A 23,287-nucleotide genomic window follows, 5' to 3' on the forward strand; every position below is an offset into this window, starting at 1 on the left:
TCAACAATATTTTTATTCTCTCACAATCAGATTTATCTATTTTTGTATTCAAAACTCATTTATATTCTAGAATGGCCACCTACGAAGAGCTCAAAAACGTTGTTCAATGGACTTCATTTGTATTTTCAATATGCTTGAACTCCTTGTTAATCTACCTCATTCTTACAAAATCTCCGAAGAAAATGGGAAACTATCGATATTTGATGATATATTTCTCCTGCTTCGCTATGTTCTTTTCAACTTGTGATGTAATTGTTGGACCGGTAAGACCTATTTGTGCAAAATATTAATTTGCTGATGAAAATTCAGTTTCGAGGAACTTATTGAAATATTTTTAGGAAATTGAGCGGGACGTAACGTAGATTTTCTTATAAAAGTTATCTTAAACCGTTGTTTTTTTTTTCGAATTCATTTGTAGAAAAAAGCATTTAAAATTTTCAGTTTATTCACAGCTTTCAAAAAAGCTTCTGCGTGCTGGCTGATCGAACAAATTGGCTTCTCGGTGAAACCACACAATTTGCATTAATTTGTGAGTTGTATACTTCTATTCGTTTTCAATCAATTTTTAATATACTAACAGTAAGATATATATGCAAACCATTATTGCAAGCAATAACTATTTTACAAATAGTCTTATTGAAACTGTAAAAAATTTAAAAATTTTCAGGCGTGTTGTGTGGGTGCTTCGGAGTTACAATAACATTTTTTGTGATACATTTTGTTTTTCGTTATTTTGCTTCTGAACGGTATGGTACCGCGCGTCAATACGAAAACTCGAATTTTGAAATTGTTTCAGACAAGGCCGCCTCGCCTACTTTCACGGCTGGTATTTTGTAGTTTGGCTGACAATTCCAGTGTTTTTCGGTATTATCTGGGGAGGCACTGTCGCCTATTTTTTATCTCCAACTCAAGAAACAACGGATTATGTCAGGTAGATACTTGATATTTTGAGATTTTCAGCGCATTTTCCGAGTTTTTTCAGAGAAAGCATCATGAGCAATTATAATTTGAGCATGGAAAATGTGACATATGTCGGAGCACTATATTGGAGTCAGAGGGGAAATGGGAAGGAGGAAATTGTGATGTCTACTTTGATTGCTACTATTGTTTTTACAGCAATGATTGTGGGTTTCCAGTTATCCGAACGTTGATCGGTATTTTAAAAGCCTAAAAAGTTTCTGTGAAACAGAAAATTTTTAAAAACATTTTTTGTAATCTTCATAATTTCTGGATTGGAAATTGCTAGCGATTTTTTCTATGAAAGATTGAGAAGAACATTTTCATCAGCCGTATGATCTAATGAATCTTGCCCGTTCCAGTAAAGAAAAACCAGAACAATAATATTCTATTTCATTAAAAATGAGAATAAAAGTATCATGTTTCACCATACTGTAATTAACATTTTAAATTACTTCTGACTCCAATGGGTTACAATTTTTCAATTATTATAATTTCAGACGTCATCATTCTCAGTTGTCTGTTACTATGGCTACTTGAGCTATAAAAGGATAACCTCACTGATAGATGAAGGACAATCGGAGTTTACCAGGAATTTACAAATACAATTATATAAGGCTTTGGTTGTTCAGGTAACCTTTTATTTTTCAACTCAGAAAAAATCTGAAATAATTTTTCTTTCGTTTTTACTAAAGGCTGAAAAGAGTTTTTTCTAAAAATTAAGCACTAACAGCTTTACGTGTCTTGATTTTAGATCTTGATTTTAAAAAATCAAGGCATCTGTCAAATTATCAAAAAAAAACTGCCAATTGTGTGGGATGCAAGAATATTTATAAAAATGTGATAGGTGTAATTTGATAAGCTCATATTCTTTCAAGTTTATGTTTTACCGGACTATCGTTATGTGAAATTGTTACAGCGTTGACATAACAACTTGGAAAATCATTTTCGATATATGTAACTATTTAAATTGCAAAACTTTTCAAACTATTTTTCAACTTCAGTAGTTATTCTGAAATGATACATCTGAAATGATACATATTATACATATCAAATTTTCAGGCAATAATTCCAATAGTGCTGATGTATCTTCCCGTCGGCAGTTACCTAGTTCTTCCGGCATTTGGTATCAATATATCACCATTCAGCAAGCTTGTAACATTCCTGTATGCTGCCTATCCAGCTGTTGATCCACTTCCATTATTTCTTATCATTGATCATTACCGATTGGCGTTAACAGGTAAATTTACAACAAACAAGAAACAAAAAATTAAAACCACAAAGTTACTTTTATAAACATTTTAACCTAACTCAAAATAAATTCTACCTGAAAAAAAGTTCAATTGAAAATTTATCATTGCCGTTTCAGAGTCCCTAGAAAATTTCATCTACAGTGAAACATCAATGACGCAAACTGTTTATTTCCATACTTTCATATTTCCAGACTACTTCTATTGTTTCTCTTCAAACAAAAATCGTGTGAATGCTAGCGAGGCGGAAATATCACGGAATCAAGCAACAATTTAATAATTCAAATATATTTCAAATTTCCTGAAATTTATCTTCTTTACTAAATTTTTTAAACAACCGTTCCCATTGCTGGATAATACTATCGTATGAAATTAACTGTTCTTAATACTGTAGCGAAACATGATTACAAAACAGTTTATACAATTTGAATTAAATTTGATAAACTCGATTTGAATGATGAGGTTGTTGAGAACCTTCAACAATTCGAAATAATTTGTCTTTCAATATATCATCTACGAAGAGATTGAACAAATGTTGGGCTTCATCAATATTAACTAGATTGGAACACGATTGATAACTCGATTCACTCAATTTTTGTCGCTACTTCTGTCGTACATTGTCGAACATCTGTTGTTTTTTGGGCAAGTTTATAATTCTTTCCAAACAAGCCATGTTTGTCATACTATTGGATAGTTTCATAAAATCCCAGTTCGTTAAAAGAAAAAAAAAGAAAGAGCCTCATTGTATTTTGTGATTGTATTCAAGAAAAAATCTATTGCTAATAAAAATACACTGAAACGGTAAAATGTCAATTTTTTAAAATAGTGCCCAATGCCAATTTTGTTTCAAAAAAAAGATAAAAAACAAATGAGTCACGAAGATTTGTTCCGACATCGTTGACCATCTCAAATTTTGTGTTTAGCTTGATCCAGTGGAGTTTTTTACAACGTATACCTCAAAGAATTGTTACTTTCAAAGTGATTTTTCTCTAAAATCTCCATGTTTCTACTACATCTAACACCTTTTGGCAACATCTTGTGATGGAAAAAAAGAAGATATGAAATGTGGAGCAAAGCTGAACCTCTCAGAGTTTTCTATAAATACTGAGCCCTTGCTCACCATTAGTAGCGAAATGATTGTTTTAATTACCCTATTACTGTTCGCCATACCCATTCTCTGCAATAAAGTGGAGTTACGTTCACCTCGTGTTACAACTTTTGGAGATTGGAATTCATGGGCTAGATGCCGCGATGGAGAGTTTGCCTACGCTATTCAGGTGAAGGTGGAGGGAAAACAAGGATCACGTGGTGATGATACTGGTCTTAATGCTGTTGCCCTCTATTGTCGTCCATTAGGATCCGGTCAGTTTGATTTTTAAAAAATCTTAGAAAACGTTATTTTCTTTTAAAAACATTTCAGACGCCATCAGCAGAAACAATAAAATAATGAGCGGAGAGGCACCGTGGGGTGGCTGGGGAGGTATAAAATACTGCCCGAACAACAAAGTGCTCATTGGATTCACATTGCGATCTGAGCAAAATCAACGGGATGGTGATGATTGTGCAGCGGACAACTTTGCCGGGTACTGTGGAACACCACATGGCCCCAGGAACCGAGACTCGAGAATTCAAGGAGACGGTACTGGATGGGGAGATTGGACGGATGATCAGTGGTGCCCAGAAGGTTACGCAGTCTGTGGAATACAAAGTCAAATTGAAAAAGAACAAGGGCGAGGTGATGATACAGCTGTTAACAATGTGGATTTGGAATGTTGTCAAGTTGGAGTATCAAGTTGTAATCCTGGTTACTCGCTTGTACGTATTGGAGAATATGACAATAGAAGAGGTTTATCGAAAATTTTGAAATTTATAATTATTACCAACTGAAGAAATCATTTCAGGCGCTGGAACAGTGACCAAGGAGTTCCAACAAAGAGTTTCTATCACTAAAACTAGTGGAGTGACGACTACGCTTTCCAATTCTGAGAAATATTCAGTTTCTAAAGGTTTGAAAATTTTATGTTTTTTTTTTCAATAAGCGTACACCTGAAAGCTGCGTGAAAACAAATCAATAGACTAGCAAAAACTAATTAGTAAATTTCCAGAAAATAAAAATCATTCATTCGGGATTGGAATAAAAAAAATCTTTAAAAAATATTTTTAGAACTTGGGTGTTTCTCACCAGCATATATATTTATTTTCAGCTATTGAGGCTGGAATTTCCGCCACACATGGGATGTTCACTGCCAAGGTTAATACTGCACTTACCAAGACCTCGGAACGAATTACAACTAGCCAACTTCAAAGAATGATTCAGGATGCTACCACTCATGAAAGAATTGTTGGTTGCTGTTCTATTAAAATACAAATTCTTATAATATTTTTCAGGAGAAAATTACATTTACTGTTCCGGCTTGGCACCGTGTTATTGTCGAACAATTAATAATAACATGTGGTGGCTATGAAGTTGGAATTGCGAAAACTATTTCAAGATCTTAGTGAAGAAAAATTAATTTAAAAAAAATAAATAAATAAAATAAAGTATAAAGTTTTTTGACAATAAATCATGAATAAATCTTCAATATTCGAAAGACTTCAAAATAATACATATATGTTTCGGTATGTTTCACTTTGTTATGAAGAAGAGTTAATTCTTTGTTTGAAATAGTTTGCTTTGGATGTATGATAATAGAAGTATTGTTTAATTACAAAAATGTATAAAAGTTGAACGGACTTTTATTATTCAGCTCAAAACAATCAACCAAAAAAGTTTTTTTTTAAATTAACAATAAACCACAATAAATAAGTGAAATGCCTTCTCCCCTATACTACTTTTGGAAATCTGAAAAAAAAAGTATGACAATTAAGCACAACAGGACCAAGCACACATTACTGTTAATATTTTGGTTTTTTGTGATTATTTCAGTACATGTATATTCGAGAATTCTACGGCAACATCTCTATTGATATTGACACTATTGTGAAACAGATTTATCCTGTTTTGAATTTTTTTTTTTTGATTTTCAAAATCAACATTTTCAAGATGATGCTTCAAATAAATATTAAAAATTTTTTCAAAATTTTTTTTTCTAGTTTTAAGTATTAATTCATATCATAAAAATTTAAACAATTGAAAATTGTGGAATCAATATTATGAATACTATGGAAGCAATAAAAAAACAAACAGAAACCAGACAGTAAGTATAATCGCAAACCCATTCCGTATTTATAATATCTGCACATTTTGTCGCAACTTTTGATAAAAACAAAGTTTAGTCAAAACATTCTTCTCGTTTTCTTTCTTTTGGTGCAACATTATTTGAAGTGTTAACAATGCGAACAGAATCGATTCGTCGGATTTTGTAAGTATAATTAACTTTTCGAGAAAATTGTTTGATAAAACGGCATCCACATTGGCAGTTATTTGGTGAATACCAATTATAGAAATAATTTCACTCAATTCTGACCTGATTTTTTCACTTTCCACATGAGCGTATGAATGGGGACTGCAATTGGATGTGATCGAGAATAGGATGGTTGATGCGTTGTACGCTAATTCAGCAAATATATACTTCCCATTTCTCACTCTGAAGTTGATGTTACCAATTAGAAGCTTCCTGAAAAATACTAGTTGTTTTTTGGAGAGAAGGAGAATTTGTATATGCTGTCTAACTGAACATTTACAATTTGTAATAGAACTTTTACTACTTAAACTTTACATTGACTTTGCTACTATTTTTGTAATGTTTCACATTTTCCGTAAAATAAACACTGGCGCGGAGTTTAGAATTTGTTTATTGCTCTGGTTGTTTGGTTAAAAATGAAAAAAAAACTATTTAATCGTCAGTTCTAGAGCTATGGGGTAATTTAACTCGGCATTTGAGAAAAATTGATTTTTTGATAGGTGAGAAAGTATACATAAGTTATAAGACGAGGTAAAACATGAGTTAAATAAAAAACATTTTTTTTTACTGGTGTACTCCGTTCACTTATCATATGCAATTCCTCACAAATAGGTACTTCTTTTTTATGTTGAAAAGTCGGGTTTTCCCAAATGCCAAGTCAAATCAAAGTGCCACATAGCTGTTTTCAAAATCTTATAGTCAGAATTGTTTTAAATAAAAATTAAAATATATAAAAATAATCTGAAACCGTAATTAAATATATTCAGACAATAAAAAGAAACCTACCTCAAAAAATCAATATTCTCTTTCTCGTGAAAAACTTCAATATTTGCGACACTTTTGATTGTTGCCAAATTTCTTAAAATATCTGTAATATGCATTTGAACTGCTGCTCCTGTTGTTTTCAAATGTTCGAATAACATTTCTGCACCATTACATTTCAATAAACACGTGCAATATTTTTCGTGAGAGCTCGTGGTCTCTGACAGAAACTTCGAGATTCGAATATATTGAGTGAAGCACATACTTATCTTGTAAAAATCTAGAAGATCCAGTAAAGGCTTCATGAAATTAATATTTTCAAGGTCATGAAATTCCAAAATCTGCATAAAAGCTCTGAATGGAATCTGACTTGACTCATGATCACTGTATCTTTGAATTTGTTTACAAAGAGCTTCTGTATTCAAATGAGAAATTCTGATAAGCTCCGGAAGTGATAGTATTTCCCAAATTTTGAAAATTATAAATTCGTGGATTGGGAAAATTTTCAGATATCGATTTAAAATCTTTAGAAGATGGCGAACAACATATATTTGTTCATTTCGCGTGACTTTGGAGGATCTGAAATTTAAATTTTTAAATACTAATATTTCTATCGCGGCAACTGTCAATATATGAAAGTGAGTTCTGAAAAAAAATCATTTTTTTTTAATTTTGAAAATTTAAGTCCCAATTTTGTCTATTTTCATAATTCTAATGCTGCCGAAAACTCCCAGTAATTGTTATTTTTACTGAAAATAAATTATTTTGTATGTGTCTTGTATAATTTTTAATAATTTACTTTCTGTAGCAAAATATGATATTTTTCAAAATTTTTTCTCATTTTTTTTTAAATTTTGCGTTATTTTTACCATTTGTCAGCAGATTTATGTTTTCGGCAGATTCTTAAACTCAAAATGAAACTTTACTCACCTCAAAATATTCCCAATGCACTTTAATCCAATTGAACAAATAATTGAATCGTTTGAAAACACTTCGATAGATTTCAAAATCTCTTTAACAAGGGAAAATGATGATTCTATTTTTGAAATTTCTTGAATTTTATAAAATAAAGTTTCAAAATTTCTCAACAGAAAAATCACAGAATCCAAATTTTTCTTTGAAGTCATGTAATTCAACGTTTTCTTGTTGGAATCAAAAGTGGCAAAATTCATGATTTCAACTCCATCGACTTCATCGTTTTCTAGCAGAGTTTCTGAAATGTTTCAAAATAATTTGTTTTGACAATTTAATATTAAAAATAAAATCAGTAAAAAAATACGAAAAATCTTACCAGCAACTACAATTTTCTTCAATTTCTCATGCTTCTGCAGCAGCTCATCCAAAATAGAAAACGTGACGTCAGTTCCAGAACAATCCAGAAATTTAAGGTTTGGTATAAAACCTCTAGATTCAGAATATTGTCTCATAATTACTGGAATTCTGTCAAATTTTGTAAATGATAAGTCTAAAGCTTCAAGTTTTGAGAGTCTGAATATGTGTCCAAATTCACAAATATTCAGATTTCTCATCGCAAGTGTTTCAAGATTTGTCAACTGCGAAATTCCATATAAACTCGAGACGCCAGTGTCACTGATATCCAGCGATTTGAGATTTTTGAAACTTGAGCAAAGTTTTTGAAAATCTGAGCCAGAAAATAGTCGGTCGCAAACTATCAAACTTTGAAGAGAGGGAAGTAATTTACCAATCTGTAAAAAAAAACGTAAATTATTAAAAGTGAGACTTTAAATTTTTTTATAGAATTTAGGCGGTAGCTAGGTATTCCTTAAACCATTCTTTAAAACGAACAAACTCTCCCGATTTAATGAATTTTCTAACATTTTCACACACCGTTAATAAAATTCTCATGTCCATAATATTTGATTTTAAAAACCGCAAATTTCGCTGCGGGACCACCAACATTTTAGTAATATTTTGCGACACAATCGAAACTCACCTTCTTTATTGCTCCATTCAGAAATCTCCTTGATCCACTAATATCCAACTGCCTCAAATTATTTGCTGATTTTTTATTCAAAATAATTTGAAGAATTTCATCAACTTGAGCAATATCATTTTTGTAATCTTTCCTAATTGCCTGGTCTCCGAGAGCCAGTGACTCCAAAGTATGCTCCGAAAGCAGTTTGATCATGGGATGGGTAAGTCGAACATTTTTGAGGTTCACTTTCGTCAGAAAAAAGTTTTTGGAAATTTTTGGAAAGAACTTTACAACTTCACTTGATCTTTTTGAAAGGAGGCTCGCAAAAATTATGTTACTTGATTGTAAATCTAGATGGGTTTCAAAATCATTATAGGTTCCTGAAAAAAATGACTTATAAATTAATTGAAGCGGTAAAAATTTGTTTTACATACAATGGGAAACTGATAATTTAAAAAAATTGGAGGGAATTGATTAACAACATACCATTTTGAAAATTTTCCAAAACTATCGGAAATGCGATATCTTCCAAAGATGGGACGTCCATCGAAGAGGGTAGAAAAGAAAGAGAATTGACAAAGGAGAGGGACACATTTTAGGAAAACGCGCTGCACGCTGCAATACAACCCCTTAAAAATCAATAGTCAGGTCAAAGAAATCTGGAAATCAATATTAATGTGCATTGTAATACTTCAACGAAGTAAGTCAATAAAGAGATGAAAAATATTAGCCACACGAGACTAATCATGCATATTGCATTTGATTCATTTTAATGAAATTATAAACAAGTAAATTTTTTAAACAACCGAAATAATAAAATTATACCTGAAAAAAGAGAAGAAAAAAGGCACAACTACAATTGAGAGTCTAGGCCACCGTCGAAATGTTCATTTGATATTGCTGAGGATGAATTCTTGAAAATGAAGCGAATAAAGTAGTCATATTCTGTTTATTACAGCATAAATAGGAAATCTGAATGATCAATGGGATGACAATAATGTCAGATGTGATAACAAGCACAGTTTCATAAAGCAGGTAGAATTTGTTGATTGAAGATGCCAACAATGATAGAATGCAGAATGCAGACCTAGAAATGATATCATTAGTAACATTTTTTCCCGGGGATTCAAAAATGAAACTCACAGATTTGAAAATGAAAACAATGATAGTTTGCATTAGAATATATGTTTGTGGGTTGTTCTGCTTAACCGATTGTAGATAATTAAATTTTCTGATTTTTATCAAGAAGTGGATATATGACAAAGAAGATAAAAATAAAATAAAAAAATAAATATAAGCATCGACTGAAAGTTAGTAGGTTTTATTTGGTCTGGTGGACAAGATTCATCGTAAAAATGAACAGGGAAAAAAGATACATAACAAACGTTAAGCCAGTCTGACTTGTATTTTTTTTTACAAGGATTGGTAGCTTGATCAAAAATGAACGTTATTGAGGAGATTAAATATTGAACACGAAACAGTAAAGAAAATAAATGCGACAGCCTCGAAACAATTTGGCAACTGAAATTGTGTGGACACAAAAATAATATTTACGATATATGCTACTTTTGATGCGTTTGCATGAAAATTCGATAATATAAAACAAATACAACACAATTCTTTTCCAGCGAAAACAAAATAAATGCCTTTGATATTTTTGTAAAGCAATTTCTGAACTGAAACTGTCACTTGCTCTGTAGATGGGTAAAAGTGAACGAGGAATCTTTGAATTGCAAGGAACGAGATTAGCAAATGAAACACTTGTACAATAAAGTAAATGGTGAAATACCCGCATAGAAAAATACACGAAAACAAAACTTTACAGCTCCTGCAAAGTATTTGTTCCTATACGGTACACTAGGTTTTTTCATTACATTTTTTCAATTCTGATTGTAAGTTGAAACAATACAAACGGTACAAGGTATGAATATAAGAAATATACAACTTTGGCCATTTTATAAAAATGATTAGTAATTGGATACAGGAGAGTCAAAATTCATGAAAAATGTAAAAATTGCGATAAAAATTGTATATATTTGTTTACCCCTTCATCTCTAGTTTGATTGATTTTGTTTACACACGCGTAAAATGGAAATAAAGAGATAAAAACTATAAAAAACAAAAGAAGGACACAAAATAATATATTAACAAGTGTTTCAGTGATATAGTTCATAATCTCTGAAGCTTTGCAAAAAATAAAAATAAAGTAGCTAGACGACTTATTAGATTAGGTTTCAAGTGAAACTAAATTATAGCCATTTGAGCTTCATTCATCAAATTTGTTTGAGCACCTGCGGTATGGTGAACTGATAAAATTCAGAGTTCTTGGTATAGTAACGTTTCTTTATCATTTCGAGAAAATTTAGAAATGTTTCTTTCCCTTTTCTTTCTGGCTCGTAACATTCAAAATTCTGGTTTGTAAAATCTTGTATGTATTGAAAATATAAGTTAAACAAACATATTCTGAAAAATTATCCATAGGAGTCAATTTTATAGTCAGTTTATTTTATTTTTTTCAATTGAAACCTCTAGTTTTCAAGTAATTACAAATATTAAATTAAATTAAATTTATTTACGCTATAAAACACGTAAAAGTATTCAACACATGAAGACAAATATCGATTTTCTTTCAAATAAAACAAATTTATCTGAAAGTTGGATGATTTATGAAACAAAAACACCAAGTTTATATATCTGGTTATGCAATTGTGGAAACATTAATTTCTCCGATCTGAGGAATAATTTTTGCGTCAGTATTCAAAAATAGTAACACTTTCACGATGGTTTTCGGCTTCAACGAAGAATAGAATGCTTTCACGTTCCGCTTGTTGCAAACAATATATGATATTGAGTTTATTAATGGAATGGCTATCATATCAAGGACTACCATGAAAAATAAAGCGTATCCTACATCCAAATCATGTAAAAATTGAAATAATAAAATAAAAATGTAAGTCTAGGAAATAAATGAGTTAAAACAAAGAATCGTATCAGAACCTACGGATTTCATCAGCAATGTAACTTTTGTCTGCAATAAAATATACTTTTCTGGACTATTTTTCAGCGCACATGGTAGATAAGAAAACTTCCGAACGCTGATCATAATTGGAATATACAAACAAGATGTTACAATTAGCATACAATTGAGAAATATAAATGTTGACTGAAAGTTGAAATATATTTTTTCAAGGCCTAAAATGTTTTGAAAGGGATAATCAAAAACCACTAAAAGATACATTAAAGGAGAGTTGCGTTTTTGAGGTTTTTTTTTAAAGCCACCTCGTTTTAAAATCGGTTTAAAATCGTTTTAAAACGTTTTAAAATCTTAAAAATGACTGAAATTTCTGTCCTAAAATTTAAACAATTCTAGCAGTTTCCACGATGAACCGAATGTGTTGGGAATGTGTCTATTTTTTAGACCGTCTTTGTGCAAATGTAAATATTACCAAATAAAACAGTTTCATGGACATCTTCTCAACCGAAACATCGATAAACCAGTTCACAGCGTACAGACCAATCGTTAGAATTTCTTTTGAGACAAACACTGTATAGACGTAATTGATATATTTGATGAATAATTTTTGAAATTTTATGGATGATCGTTCAGAAGACGGGAAATAAAATAAAAAGAACCTTTGAATGGCTAATAATAAAATGATTAGATGGAATACTTGATCGAAAATATATAAATAGAACAAGCAAATGCAAAGTATCAAAGTTGATAGATTCAAGAAGGCATTCCTTCAAAATTAAAATATTAATATTATAGCTTACGGTTTTTGTTGTTTTTGTTTTTGTAGGCATTAGATCATTAGATACAGAATTTGTTAGTAAAACTTAGGGAAGTAATTTTTGTTTTTGCCTGCATAAAATAGAAAAGTGTCAAAACTTCTTACAAATCATAGATGTATGTGATACAGATAAAAATAACGATGTTACAATGGCCAAAAATGTGCAGTAAGTATTTTTGCTCATTTTGTAAAGGAGATTCATGATTGGATACATTGGAATCTAAAATAATTTACTTATTGTTAGTGTTTGTATTGTTTCTACAATATACCTGTTTATCTGTTTTTTCGTGAATCTTCTTGACATTTGAATAGAATGGGAAAACAACAATTTTCGCAATTACCAATAAGATAAGTAACAAGATAGTAATAATATAAGTAATGAATTTGCTTACTTCTAAAAGAGAGGGTTCTCTAAAAACGCGAATCTCAGATATATTCATTTAAAACATTCCGTGTGAATTCATACACTGAGAGAAAAACATTTCAGTTTATTTTTACTGAGCCTGGAACGTTTGCACCTGCTTAGACCTCTAACGTTTCTTGGCTTTAAGGATCACCTTAATTTTTCTCTCAAAAAAATTTCAGCTGTACCCATTTTTTCTATTATAATGTTTGGTTTTTAGGTACTCCTCATACATCAGTATATTTGAAACAATTTTGTTTAGAAGCACTCGATTCATTTGGTTATTTACTTTGGAAAGCTGGGGTTTTGTGGGAAAAGTTGGGATTTGATTTAAAATTCTGTGCAACATCAATTATGATTTAGAAGATGTTTATTAATTTTTTAGCACAACCGAAACTTGTTTCTAAATTCTTATTAAACTGGAGTACTTACCAAAAAATTTACAAATTAAAACATTATTTCGTTTTTAGTAATCGACTGAAGTTCCGAATAGTTGATGGTCCATTCCAGTGCCCTTTTATCAATCCCTTCCAATATAAAACCGGCAAAATGTATCTTTTCATAAGAAATGCCCAATAAGAAGGTTTTGATTGATTGAGTGGTGTAGTTTCCAGGATTTCATTCGGACTGAATTCCGCTAAAATAACACGATTTGTGCTGACGACCAGTGGACAAGAAGCGTAGCCATCGTACTGAAAAGTTTGGTTGAACAATTGGATAAATGAAAGCAGGCATAAGTTTATTGAAACCATATATGGCTTTGGCTTTGAAATACATGGCCATTATGAAACAGGCAAAAAATTTAAAAAAAAGTATTTTTAAGTTGACAATTTATTTTCAATCTAGGCTTTTTTTTGAAAACTAAGTTGTTCAACTGTTAGCTCAGGGTACAATCAGGCACGGAAAATTTTCCACTACGATCCCACGTAACTTACTAGTCAGTCAACGCCGGGTAAATAAACTCTCACCCACTGGTATTACTAAAATTCAAGCATTTATTGGCTTAAGCTAGGGCAAATCTTGTTAGATGTTTAAATAAAATAATTTCGATTTCGAAATCTGCAAATTCTAAACTTTTCATTTTCAACGCTAACCTTCATGAATGGCCGTGCTCCCTGCATAACTTGTGTCAAATTTGTGTCGACAGTTTTCAAGTGCGTAGAAACTGATGCAGCTGTTTTTGCATTTGGTGTGTTCATACAATCTCCAACACCAAACACATTTGGATAGTTTTTTGACTAAAATTGCGGTAAATTCAAAACAACAACTTTCCAATTTACCTGCAAAGTTTGTGGGTCGACATCCATAAACCCAGTTTTATCGGCAAAATGAGAAGATCGTAGTGGTTCCGGGGCAGTGCATGGTGGGCTGATATGGAGAAGAGAGAACTAGAAAGATAGTAGTATTACTTTGATTTCATGAATAAATATAATAATTCTTTGAAATAGGATATTTTTCAAGAGTTACCTCAATTTCCTCCGTAACGCCGGTTGGCTTGGAATCGTCGCCCAGTAGTTCGAAAATTGCTTTTTTATTATTTGTAACAACTTCAATTAAATTTCTCTTTGTTTTTACTTCTATAGTCTTTTCTTGAGCAACTTTTTCCAATGCCTTGACGTAATGATCCACGCCAAATATCTGAACAGAAAAAATTCTGAATCAAACATATTATTTTCTCCACTGTTTCAATGAATCTACTTAGTTTTAGAAGTTTTGCACTATCTAGTAAGAAAACGGTTCCCCATTACCTTGCTCAAACTAGTTGCATAAATCATATGAGCCTTATCACGAACTCCTCTTTGTCGGAGGATTGAATCAGTTATATAACATGCTTTTTGGGGGGCTCCTGCACATTTGATAGGGGTGTTTGGAAAGGTGTAAATTGCATTTCCTTTCTAAAACATTGAATAAATTGAATTTCACTGAAAAACAAGTACCTGAAAGTTCATAACTTCTTGATAGTGCTTTTGCACGTGAAAAGGTGAATAATTTGAGCACACTCCAGGCGTTTCTAATGCTTCGACAGCTCCTTTGATCTGAAATTCAATATATTTGATAAGTCTTCAATAATCTAATTTTTTTCAGTATCACTTAATATATATATATTTGAAAAGGATCTTGGCTAATATTATTCATATGTAGTAAAGTTAATACTCACCATATCAAATCTCAAATGAATTCCCATCGCAATAACCATATACTCATAACTTATTTCCTCTCCTCCTCTCAACACGACAGTATTCTGTGACGGATTGAAAGTTTCCACTTTATCTTGAATCCACGTGGCACCTTTTGGAATCAAATTGACTTGTTTTTTCCTGTTTGAATCTAAGGTCATTAGACCTCCACCGACAAGAGTAAATCCAGGTTGATAGTAATGATCTTCAAGTGGTTCAATGATTCCTAGACTGCCACTTGGAAGTTTTCGAGTGAATTTCGAAGCTATGCCAAGGCCCCCAGCTCCTCCACCGACCACAAGAAGCTTGAAGTGCTTTGCTGGAAAATTATAAATACTGTTTCAATCAAAATATATGTATTAACAAAAAGTGACAATATAAATTTATTTTTCAAGAATAAAAATCAATTCAAAACAATTTTGTCAGAAATAATCAAACCTTAAAAATTGTAAAAATATACATTTGAAAAAGAGTTGAATAAATTAAATAAATGAATAGTTTCAAAATTCATACACAATACAATTTTCCACAATTAATTCGGAATTGCAACTAAAAAAAATTGCCATTTATTTTCACAAAAATCACCGTTTCAAAAAACTCTTGAATTAAACAGCAGCAAATCAATTATTTTCGTCCTATTGTTCTGATTAATTACATATTTTGTTTAAAATTGATTTTTTCATTCCACATACTCAACAAATTGTAAAAAAAATTAACTTACCATGTAAAACGGCACTCGTAATCATGTTACATTCGAAGTAGCTGACTTTCCCAATGGAAGTGAAATGAGTGGAAATTTGAAGCAGTAAACAAGAAACACGATATCAGTGATCCAAATACAAAAACAAAGTCTTATCAGAACGTCTGTTGACATCATTGAATTGATCATAGATCATTGGTTTGCATTGGAAATGACTTTTGAAGGTTGTTGAAAGGTATTTACTGTTTTCTTTTCTTGGGAACTGTTTCATTATTTTCTGAAGCAGGCACAAGTGGAAAAACTTTTGCGCTTGTATATAACAAAGTTGAGAAAAATCATCAGCTTCTACCAGGGCTGTGCGGCAACCGGCAACCGATTTGCCGGTTGCCGAAAAGTTTCCGGTTGCCGAAAATTTTGGAGTTTGGCAACTTCGGCAATTGCCGAACTTTTTTCGGCAACTTCGGCAACTGCCGATATCAATGTCAAACATTCTGTAGCTCAGAAAAAGCATTCGGAGAGCCTGAAAAATGTTAATATTTCGCCGTAAACAAGAAAACGACCATTATTTTTTGCCAAAACGCTCAAAAATATAATTTCAACAAAACAATTTTAAAACTTGGTTGCCGGTTGCCGAAAAGTTGCCAAAATTTCGGCAATCGAAAGTTGCCGGTTGCCGAAAATTTCTGGGTTCGGCAACTTTGGCAATTGCCGGTTGCCGAAAATCCCGGTTGCCGCACAGCCCTGGCTTCTACGTTAAGATGAGTTCATTTTAATGGTACTTGTGTATAAAATGCAACACTATAGATTTTTAAACAAAAATTCAACAATCATGTTCAATTGTCATGTCATTTTTTCTTGCCGAAAATTTCTGGGTTCGGCAACTTTGGCAATTGCCGGTTGAAGTTTCATTCTTTCGAGACAGTACGTGCTCACGTAGATTAAGCATTTGAGTACTCACAGAACAACAGTAAACAAAAAGTAACAAAATGAAAATGAAAATAAACTTTTCACGGGAAAATAGGAAAGACATTTTAGACATTTATAAAACTCACATTTCAATTAAAATATGCAATATTTCAGGGGAATAAATTCGTCATGTTCTAATTGTGGCCGTGAAGATTTAGAACACTGATAATGCATATAAAAGAGTGGTTTTCAGTAGAAATCTTCAGTTTGAAATTTCATACTTGATACAAGCACTCGAATAAGCTCGACGAAACGACTCAAAGACGATGAGCCCGTTCGACTACCTGCATTTTGCACTTCTACTCGTTGCTCCACTTGCTGTACTTATTGGATGTGGAGGAAAGAAAAAGCCACCGTGAGTTTGTGACAATATTTTTCCTCTACCAAAAGTTTGTTTAGACCGCCAAAATCGGCTTCCAAAATGGGTCCACCTCCACCAGCACCAGCACCACCCACTGCTCCGGAGGCTACTCCAGCGGCGCCAGCCCCAGATGCAGCTGCCGCGGCTCCTGCTGAAGGAGAGAAGAAGGATGGTGATAAGAAGAGCGAGAAAAAGGACGGAGATAAAAAGGAAGAGGAGAAAAAGGATGAAGAGAAGAAGGATGGAGACAAAAAAGAGGATGATAAGAAGGATGAAAAGAAGGACGAGGACAAGAAGGACGAGAAAAAGGATGCGGATGAGAAGAAGGATGAAGAGAAAAAGGATGACAAGAAGGATGAAAAGAAAGACGAGAAAAAAGATGAAAAGAAAGAAAAGTCCAAGAAATCCAAGAAGTCAAGCAAATCCAAAAAGTCCAAAAAGTCCAAGCGAGAGAAGAAGGACGAGGATAAGAAAGAGGACGACAAAAAAGAGGACGATAAAAAGGATGATAAGAAGGAAGATGATAAAAAGGACGATGAAAAGAAAGACGACGTAGGTTAAACTTTTAAAACAAAAATCCATTCATCTGTTTTAGGATAAGAAGGACGACGAAAAGAAGGAGTAACTTCTGGATCTCAGCCATTTCTACTCATCTTCGCCATCTCTTGACCTCTCTCGTGATAACTTCGTGAAAATGAAACTTGTTTAAAATTGAATTTATCTGAAACGAATCAATATTATATTTCGAGTTGTCTTGGTTAATTGAGTTTTTTCTACAAATTATATTCAAATTTATTTCAAAATTATACTAACGTTCACTTATCATTCTAAACACCATCACTACAAAAATTGTTTCCAAAACCAGTTTGCAGAATTAAATTTACAAAACACACCTTCCAACTTTGCTGAGTTAACCCTAAACCAATCAGTCTCAGTAGACTTTGATCTTTCGCACTTTCACAACAAAAATTACCTATCATGAAATATCAGTCATATCCTTCAAAATCAGCACAATGTCAGAAAAACGCGCGGAATAAAAGCAAATTACCTCTCGTGTCAAATATATAATTAACCGTGCGTTGGTCGATAACACATCCCCTTCTCACTATTCAAATTTATTCAAACTATTCAAGCCAACTACACATATTTGGTGGAATTTTTTTTCGAATTTTAGAATCTTTAAATCCAACAAACATGTATTTTCTAGAAACGTGGTAGAAAATTAGTTTTTTGTTTAAAAAAGCCATGCCACATTTTTCCACGTGTGTACAAAAACAACGGAAAAACGAATTGTATTCATTATCGATTCTCTTGGTTTAACTTTCAAGAAATGATTCAGAAATGTGGTGAGTTCTATGGCATTTGAGTAATTTGCACATTGTTTTTTGAATGAAAATTAATGAAAAAATGATAGGTTAACTTAGTTCTTAGTGAAACTTCTTGTTGAATCTTAGTATTTCGTGATTGCGGAGCTGACAACAATCAAAGTGACTACTTTTGTGAAGACCTAATCGATTCAATTTCAGATTGGCATTAGACGGACACTTCCAGGAAGGATTCTAGGAGACTGCACGGAGATGTTTCGAATTAACGAAGACTTCATAAATCTGACTTTTTTGAATATTTGTTTTTTAGATTTGTTCACCCTTTCTATATTGCAATTTGAAACGTTCCGACTTACATCAGGTGATTCATAATACTGAAAACTTTTGGACGAATGGGACAGACATTGTTTCTAGCGTTTTCTCTCTTTGTTTATGTCAATTATTCGACGTTTCCAAATAGTGCATATAATAGCAGCATCTATATATCAATGCTTTCAGTCTATGGCTAACTTTAACTGCACAGTTCAGTGACGGTTTTTTTGATGATTCGCAAGAACCTGATAAAGGTTCTTACTGCCGTTTGCATCTCCTTGTTTTAAGGCTTTTATTAGTTCTATAAATATTATTTTTCACTGCACAGTTCAGTGACGGTCTTTTGATGATTTGATCCATTGTATACCTTCGTCGTTTTTCACTTATTTTTTAGTAAAGCTTCGATCATGTTCAAAAATAGTTTTCATTCTCAATTTCTGCACGGGAAGGGTATTTAAAAAGTCATAGCTTGTCACTTTTGGACTACTGTCTGTGGATGGTTTCCCGCTAAAATGTTATTCACCACCTGATTTGTAAGCACTAAGATAAAAACTGAATTTTCATCTCTACTACCATTAATATTCTAATTATGAGATTTCCGAAACTTTTCCGGTTTCACCTACATTTTTCTTAACACAAAAGGGTAAGTCAGAATTAAAATAAAACATTGTTGCGGCTTTTGTTGCTGAAACACGCTTTCTTCTGAAAATGAGAGAGTTATTGAGCTATATCTTAAATCTTTTCGGTAGGCATTTTTCTCAAAAATATTTATCGAAATTGAACAAATATATATGTTTATTAAAATCAGACTCTAGTTGTTTGCATATCTTGCTTTGATTCTTCAGGTTTCACTGTTGATTTTACCTCCATATTTAACACGACTCTGACAAAATTGGCAAATTTGAAATTCTTAAACAAAGTCCTGATATTCCGCTTGTTATTGCACAGATATGATATTTGTACTATCAAAGGTGTACTCATCACATCAGTGACCATTATAATGTGGAATACAAACGCTTGTTCAGAATCGTAGAGAAAAATTATGATTAACATTAGAATAGTCGTCTAGAATCATTACGGTAAGCAGTTTGAGTTGCGGAGAAAACCTACCAATTTAAATATCAAAATAAACACTGTCTGCCAAATTAAATATTGTTGTGATTTATTCTTTTCGGTTGGTCCGGAATTTTTGAATTTAGAACTGATTATTATTGGGATGTAGAGCAATGAAGTAATGACAAGAAGACTGTTTAATACTATGAATGTGATCTAAAATATGTATATATGTTACTTTAGTTCTAAAGTTTTGCAAAAATCGATTTGATTCGAATAATTTACAACAAAAAAAAACATACCAAATCCAGAATGACGCTGTGGTTTTCTTTAGTGGTAATCATTTTGCTGAATTTTAATACATATAAAATTATACCAGTTGACTCTTTAATTACAAACAGTAAATAAAAAATCCAGATAAACTTAAGTATATATTTTTGCACTTTCAGAACACTTTCAATATGAGACGGGTAAAAATGAAAACAAAACTTTCTCACTGCCAAAAGTGAAATTAAAATTTGAAAAACTTGAGTTATAACGTGAAGTGTGAATAATATCAACCCGGTAATAGTGAGAATCGAAAAAATCAACCAGGAATTTACGCTGTAAATAAACCAGTGACTAAGAAACAAAATACTTTTGAACTTACACAGAAGTGGATATAACAGTAAATATTATGCAGATAATGACAACAGCAATCAGTAGATTTGTCGCTTTTATCATTTTATAAAAATGATCAGTAACCGGGAAAAGAGACGTCTGAAACAATGCGAAAAAATGAGTATACGGCATATTTTCGGACACCATTTTTTTGCAACAGGAGTCCTTTTTCTACTTTTAAAAATAAAAATAATTCATTAATTGCTCACCAATTCATCCCTCTGTCGATTAATTTTGTTGACATACACATAACATGGAAATAGAAACATCAAACATATTAGAAAAAACATTGATGACAACATGGCAATATGAAGAGAAACACGCACAAATGTGTCATCTAAGAATGACAAAGTGGACTTGCTTAACAAATTGGTTTCATTTCTAAACATGTGACTCGAGTTGCTCATCTCTGAAAAACTATCTTGTGAAACTTGAAAATGTTCGTTCTTAAAATTAAAACTAGAAGAATGGAGAAAGTGGGAAACTAGGCAACGAAAAATTATTTCACCTGTCTCAAGATTCGGGAAAAGGGATTGGCTAAACAGGTGAATTCGAGAAGAGGACTACGGTTGCTTAATCTTAAACACACATGTGCATGTCTTTATGAAAAAAGAAACACATTTCTATAAACTTGCTGAAACAGGAAGCTCATGTCATTGTGAAAATAGCAATTACAGCCAAACGAAAGAAAGACATAATTTCAGAGAACTCAAAAGTTCAATGAAATTGCCAGCTAAGTGGTCTTAGTGTTACATAAATTTCAAAAATTGTGTTTCACTCAAAATTCAGGTTTGCTGAGAAAATAATTAAATCAATTGGGTTTTAACCAATAAAAAGTTTTTAATGGTGAAGGTGAAACAGAAGATATAATTGTAAACATATTATTCGTTTATTTAATACATTTAGTAGTTTAGTTATTTTCAAAAAAAAAAACTTGAAAATACAGTTTTTGAAATTTAAACTCGGAAATTCGAGAAAATAATTCGAAATTTTTCTTCGAAACATTTTTTTCTGTTTCAAAATTAATTTCTAATTAAGAAAGTTTCCAAATACGTATTAAACAGCATCTTCTTTTTTAATTTAAAAAACAACTTCACTGAAAAGCCGTTGAATCAGTTTTTTCACTTCACCGGAACCTATTTAATTTGCTGAAAAAAACTGTTGGCACTTACTTTGGAGGACCGTGTTGGAACTTTGTATATTCACGGGACAATCATGTGAATCAGCTTAAAAATTGAACAACTTGAAAATTAAATAAAAAATTTTGGAATGTTACAAATAATGCTCAAAAATACTGTAAATTAACAGATAACAATGGATCATTCTGAAATGAGAAAATTAGATATTGAGAATTGAGAATTGAGAAGTGATTAGCAGCTGTATGAATTCGCCTCTATGGGGGAAAGTGTTGTAATAGTTCAGATATTTCAATTTGAATAATTCAGATATTTTTCTTTTTTTGCAATATTGAAGTTAAAATTAAAAAAAGAGAATTTTTCTTATTCAATCATGTCAGAAAATTTTCTATCAAAATAAAAGATCTGGGAGACATTTTCTTGTAAAAGCTTGTAAAAGCAAGGTTTAGAAAGTTAATTTTTTAGCATGTTTTCCGGTTCAAGGCGAATATGTTTTTGACACCAAAGAACACTTTCAAATAAAAAAACATGTTTTAAAACACTAATGTTTTCTCATTCATTTCCTTGGAAACTGCAATATTATTGGAGACCAAGAAGTCCATCGCGTTTTCAATACGTCTCCGACCATGCGCAATCTATTTATTTATTTATTCATTCTAAATGTTATTTTCAAAACAGTAAGTTGTATTTGCATAATAACCAATGCTCATCAACGTATACCTAGAATGAGACTGTGAATATGTTACTATTTTGGGGATTTCCTTCTTCGAACACGAAGTTTTGTGAGCCACAGGTAGCAATCGGTGCTTTTGAAAACTGCATCCAGCTTTGCATAAATGACACGTTTTGCATTGTAAGTTAAACATATGACATCAAGTAAAGTAGTTATTATCTTCTCAGATTGCTTTTGGTAATGATAGCTCTTGTACTCTATGCGATATCTACTTTGCTTCCAAAATCACACAGTCAAACTCTACATCAAATGTTCAAACTGCAATAAAAGTTGACTCACAACTCCAATGTCCCAAAAATATAACTACAAATCAATATTCTTACACGGTTGAATTCTAGCAATCTCAAAAAGAAAAACATTTACTCTTCATTTCAGAATGGCTACAACAACTACAAAGTTATATACTCGGAACCTATCTGGACAATATCTTATGACAAAAATTGCATAGATGAAACTTTCCGAATGTTTCCGAGACCAGCTGGGGCATTTTGTTTAACTGTAGGAACTGTGTAGTTTTGAATAAAAGTTGCATGTAAATTCAGGTGCCACCGCCAACAGGCATCAATTACATCAATTCTAGTGCTTCATGTAAAGCTTCCGGTTCGGGAATGGAAATAGCCGGAATGCAGTCGGAGAAAGAATTTAATTATGTTCTAAGTGAGTTTCAAATAGGCTTCAGATCATTAAAGTTTTAATTTTTCACCTTGGTTCAGAAACTGCAAAAGTAAACGTTGGATTCGACCCATCGTTGAAGTACAAATCAGTTTGGTTAACAGGAAAAATGAGATCGGCGTGTCAAACCAGGCCTATCCCAGATGGTTGCACTGGTTTGAATGTGAGTAATATTTTCTGAACAGTACAATATACATTTTTCACTAGGCATTCGAAGGGTTTCCGTATCAGGACAACTTTGACGTATACAAGCTTGCACCTGGTTACCCACATATTTCAACAAATGTCACATCGAGGTGTTTGCAGTTATTATTAGCACAGACTGAAAATGGCTATGAAGGAATGATATATGATGCGTTGTAAGTTCATTGAGTACATAGATTACTAGCAGTAGTAATTGTATTTGAAACAATCGAATTCCGAAAAAATAAAGCTTGGAAATCTTCAGAAAAATAAAAACACATCTGAGCGCGAAATAAAAAACATAGTACATTCAACCGCATATTTTTCAAATTCGAAGAGGGTTCTAAATAAGAGATTTTACATTTTCAGGTGTGATTGGATTTGCGATGGACAATCACCGGCTGTAATCTGTGTATCTACTTTTACTTGTGGAGGCCTCGCTTTTTAAATTTCACATCGAGTCATAGAAAATCGAGTCATAGAAATTTCTGTTAAGCATTATTACA

The 23,287-nt window shown here is 32.1% G+C and overlaps 7 protein-coding genes, 1 long non-coding RNA gene, 33 other non-coding genes and 2 pseudogenes across 44 annotated transcripts; 19 read left to right on the top strand and 24 right to left on the bottom strand.

Annotated features, from left to right (window-relative positions):
- Positions 1–71: 71 nt before the first annotated feature.
- On the top strand, positions 72–2,484 carry str-164 (Serpentine receptor class r-10; the record flags this gene model as incomplete). Its single annotated transcript, NM_068282.1, has 8 exons — positions 72–263; positions 442–529; positions 668–746; positions 797–931; positions 983–1,124; positions 1,458–1,589; positions 2,020–2,197; positions 2,402–2,484. 8 exons carry the CDS (start codon positions 72–74, stop codon positions 2,482–2,484), a joined length of 1,029 nt encoding a protein of 342 aa, NP_500683.1.
- On the top strand, positions 265–285 carry 21ur-2441. Its single transcript, NR_053367.1, has one exon.
- On the bottom strand, positions 322–342 carry 21ur-12751. The gene has a single exon (NR_053368.1).
- 21ur-1750 lies at positions 580–600 on the bottom strand. Its single transcript, NR_053369.1, has one exon.
- 21ur-3882 lies at positions 1,124–1,144 on the bottom strand. The gene has a single exon (NR_053370.1).
- On the top strand, positions 1,425–1,445 carry 21ur-357. Its single transcript, NR_053371.1, has one exon.
- 21ur-5256 lies at positions 2,363–2,383 on the top strand. Its single transcript, NR_053372.1, has one exon.
- Positions 2,485–2,542: 58 nt separating the features above from the next.
- 21ur-2669 lies at positions 2,543–2,563 on the bottom strand. The gene has a single exon (NR_053373.1).
- Positions 2,564–2,941: 378 nt separating this feature from the next.
- Positions 2,942–2,962, bottom strand: 21ur-3295. Its single transcript, NR_053374.1, has one exon.
- Positions 2,963–3,094: 132 nt separating this feature from the next.
- Positions 3,095–3,115, top strand: 21ur-11641. Its single transcript, NR_053375.1, has one exon.
- Positions 3,116–3,294: 179 nt separating this feature from the next.
- On the top strand, positions 3,295–4,793 carry txt-3 (Vitelline membrane outer layer protein 1). Its single transcript, NM_068283.4, has 5 exons — positions 3,295–3,569; positions 3,628–4,053; positions 4,109–4,213; positions 4,412–4,548; positions 4,596–4,793. The coding sequence occupies exons 1-5, from the start codon at positions 3,341–3,343 to the stop codon at positions 4,704–4,706; spliced, it is 1,008 nt and encodes a 335-aa protein (NP_500684.2). The 5' UTR covers positions 3,295–3,340; the 3' UTR covers positions 4,707–4,793.
- An 82-nt stretch (positions 4,794–4,875) lies between these two features.
- Positions 4,876–4,896, top strand: 21ur-6701. The gene has a single exon (NR_053376.1).
- A 233-nt stretch (positions 4,897–5,129) lies between these two features.
- Positions 5,130–5,150, bottom strand: 21ur-4237. Its single transcript, NR_053377.1, has one exon.
- On the bottom strand, positions 5,131–5,151 carry 21ur-14328. The gene has a single exon (NR_053378.1).
- A 282-nt stretch (positions 5,152–5,433) lies between these two features.
- Positions 5,434–8,856, bottom strand: Y9C9A.13 (uncharacterized protein; the record flags this gene model as incomplete). The annotated part of the gene is made up of 7 exons (NM_001372812.2): positions 5,434–5,824; positions 6,398–6,479; positions 6,639–6,952; positions 7,304–7,586; positions 7,665–8,079; positions 8,328–8,689; positions 8,796–8,856. The coding sequence occupies 7 exons, from the start codon at positions 8,854–8,856 to the stop codon at positions 5,434–5,436; spliced, it is 1,908 nt and encodes a 635-aa protein (NP_001359968.1).
- 21ur-8708 lies at positions 5,997–6,017 on the top strand. Its single transcript, NR_053379.1, has one exon.
- 21ur-9398 lies at positions 5,998–6,018 on the top strand. The gene has a single exon (NR_053380.1).
- On the top strand, positions 6,002–6,022 carry 21ur-10997. The gene has a single exon (NR_053381.1).
- On the bottom strand, positions 6,295–6,315 carry 21ur-12315. The gene has a single exon (NR_053382.1).
- Positions 6,296–6,316, bottom strand: 21ur-11434. The gene has a single exon (NR_053383.1).
- Positions 8,645–8,665, top strand: 21ur-4650. The gene has a single exon (NR_053384.1).
- Positions 8,648–8,668, top strand: 21ur-9258. Its single transcript, NR_053385.1, has one exon.
- Positions 8,656–8,676, bottom strand: 21ur-11853. The gene has a single exon (NR_053386.1).
- Positions 8,659–8,679, bottom strand: 21ur-12260. The gene has a single exon (NR_053387.1).
- Positions 8,857–9,031: 175 nt separating the features above from the next.
- 21ur-15314 lies at positions 9,032–9,052 on the bottom strand. Its single transcript, NR_053388.1, has one exon.
- A 124-nt stretch (positions 9,053–9,176) lies between these two features.
- Positions 9,177–10,482, bottom strand: srz-27 (annotated as a pseudogene). The gene is given in 7 exon segments: positions 9,177–9,386; positions 9,388–9,396; positions 9,453–9,593; positions 9,596–9,613; positions 9,864–10,137; positions 10,184–10,299; positions 10,354–10,482. Coding segments are annotated over 7 exon segments (897 nt in total).
- On the bottom strand, positions 9,723–9,743 carry 21ur-1931. Its single transcript, NR_053389.1, has one exon.
- A 349-nt stretch (positions 10,483–10,831) lies between the features above and the next one.
- On the bottom strand, positions 10,832–10,852 carry 21ur-9819. The gene has a single exon (NR_053390.1).
- Positions 10,853–11,005: 153 nt separating this feature from the next.
- srz-28 lies at positions 11,006–12,540 on the bottom strand (annotated as a pseudogene). Its single transcript has 5 exons — positions 12,370–12,540; positions 12,206–12,320; positions 11,756–12,050; positions 11,311–11,472; positions 11,006–11,265 (listed from the first exon to the last, which is right to left on the bottom strand). Coding segments are annotated over exons 1-5 (1,003 nt in total).
- Positions 12,541–12,857: 317 nt separating this feature from the next.
- Positions 12,858–15,462, bottom strand: Y9C9A.16 (Sulfide:quinone oxidoreductase, mitochondrial; the record flags this gene model as incomplete). 2 transcript variants are annotated; one of them, NM_001276820.3, is made up of 8 exons in its annotated part: positions 12,858–13,195; positions 13,598–13,741; positions 13,784–13,891; positions 13,971–14,141; positions 14,252–14,398; positions 14,441–14,539; positions 14,662–14,999; positions 15,402–15,462. In NM_001276820.3, 8 exons carry the CDS (start codon positions 15,424–15,426, stop codon positions 12,959–12,961), a joined length of 1,269 nt encoding a protein of 422 aa, NP_001263749.1. In that variant the 3' UTR covers positions 12,858–12,958. The 2 variants fall into 2 exon arrangements, with proteins under 2 accessions (NP_001263749.1, NP_500688.2); NM_068287.5 differs by lacking the exon at positions 15,402–15,462 and having other exon boundaries at positions 12,861–13,195; positions 14,662–14,841.
- 21ur-5126 lies at positions 13,231–13,251 on the bottom strand. Its single transcript, NR_053391.1, has one exon.
- 21ur-2020 lies at positions 13,882–13,902 on the bottom strand. The gene has a single exon (NR_053392.1).
- On the bottom strand, positions 13,885–13,905 carry 21ur-11733. Its single transcript, NR_053393.1, has one exon.
- On the top strand, positions 14,230–14,250 carry 21ur-9201. The gene has a single exon (NR_053394.1).
- Positions 15,052–15,421, bottom strand: linc-79. The gene has a single exon (NR_101914.1). It is a non-coding gene; the product is annotated as a long non-coding RNA linc-79 (long non-coding RNA).
- A 970-nt stretch (positions 15,463–16,432) lies between the features above and the next one.
- anr-4 lies at positions 16,433–16,625 on the bottom strand. Its single transcript, NR_101915.1, has one exon.
- E03H12.5 (CYLiCin homologue) lies at positions 16,538–17,421 on the top strand. Its single transcript, NM_068288.6, has 3 exons — positions 16,538–16,701; positions 16,746–17,259; positions 17,303–17,421. The coding sequence occupies exons 1-3, from the start codon at positions 16,613–16,615 to the stop codon at positions 17,330–17,332; spliced, it is 633 nt and encodes a 210-aa protein (NP_500689.1). The 5' UTR covers positions 16,538–16,612; the 3' UTR covers positions 17,333–17,421.
- Positions 17,422–18,020: 599 nt separating this feature from the next.
- On the top strand, positions 18,021–18,328 carry E03H12.27. Its single transcript, NR_131475.1, has 2 exons — positions 18,021–18,053; positions 18,234–18,328. It is a non-coding gene; the product is annotated as an Unclassified non-coding RNA E03H12.27 (non-coding RNA).
- Positions 18,329–18,524: 196 nt separating this feature from the next.
- On the top strand, positions 18,525–18,545 carry 21ur-14036. Its single transcript, NR_053395.1, has one exon.
- A 562-nt stretch (positions 18,546–19,107) lies between these two features.
- Positions 19,108–20,464, bottom strand: srz-24 (Serpentine Receptor, class Z; the record flags this gene model as incomplete). The annotated part of the gene is made up of 6 exons (NM_001027936.5): positions 19,108–19,409; positions 19,455–19,613; positions 19,700–19,745; positions 19,797–20,000; positions 20,047–20,156; positions 20,267–20,464. 6 exons carry the CDS (start codon positions 20,462–20,464, stop codon positions 19,149–19,151), a joined length of 978 nt encoding a protein of 325 aa, NP_001023107.2. The 3' UTR covers positions 19,108–19,148.
- Positions 20,465–21,114: 650 nt separating this feature from the next.
- On the top strand, positions 21,115–21,135 carry 21ur-10818. The gene has a single exon (NR_053396.1).
- Positions 21,136–21,372: 237 nt separating this feature from the next.
- 21ur-7153 lies at positions 21,373–21,393 on the top strand. Its single transcript, NR_053397.1, has one exon.
- A 539-nt stretch (positions 21,394–21,932) lies between these two features.
- E03H12.4 (PAN-3 domain-containing protein) lies at positions 21,933–23,229 on the top strand (the record flags this gene model as incomplete). Its single annotated transcript, NM_068290.2, has 7 exons — positions 21,933–22,046; positions 22,094–22,252; positions 22,302–22,424; positions 22,469–22,583; positions 22,640–22,761; positions 22,806–22,957; positions 23,151–23,229. 7 exons carry the CDS (start codon positions 21,933–21,935, stop codon positions 23,227–23,229), a joined length of 864 nt encoding a protein of 287 aa, NP_500691.2.
- Positions 23,230–23,287: the final 58 nt, after the last annotated feature.

The sequence above is a fragment of the Caenorhabditis elegans genome, chromosome IV, assembly GCF_000002985.6.
Source record: "Caenorhabditis elegans chromosome IV".
NCBI classification, from domain to species: Eukaryota; Metazoa; Nematoda; class Chromadorea; order Rhabditida; family Rhabditidae; genus Caenorhabditis; species Caenorhabditis elegans.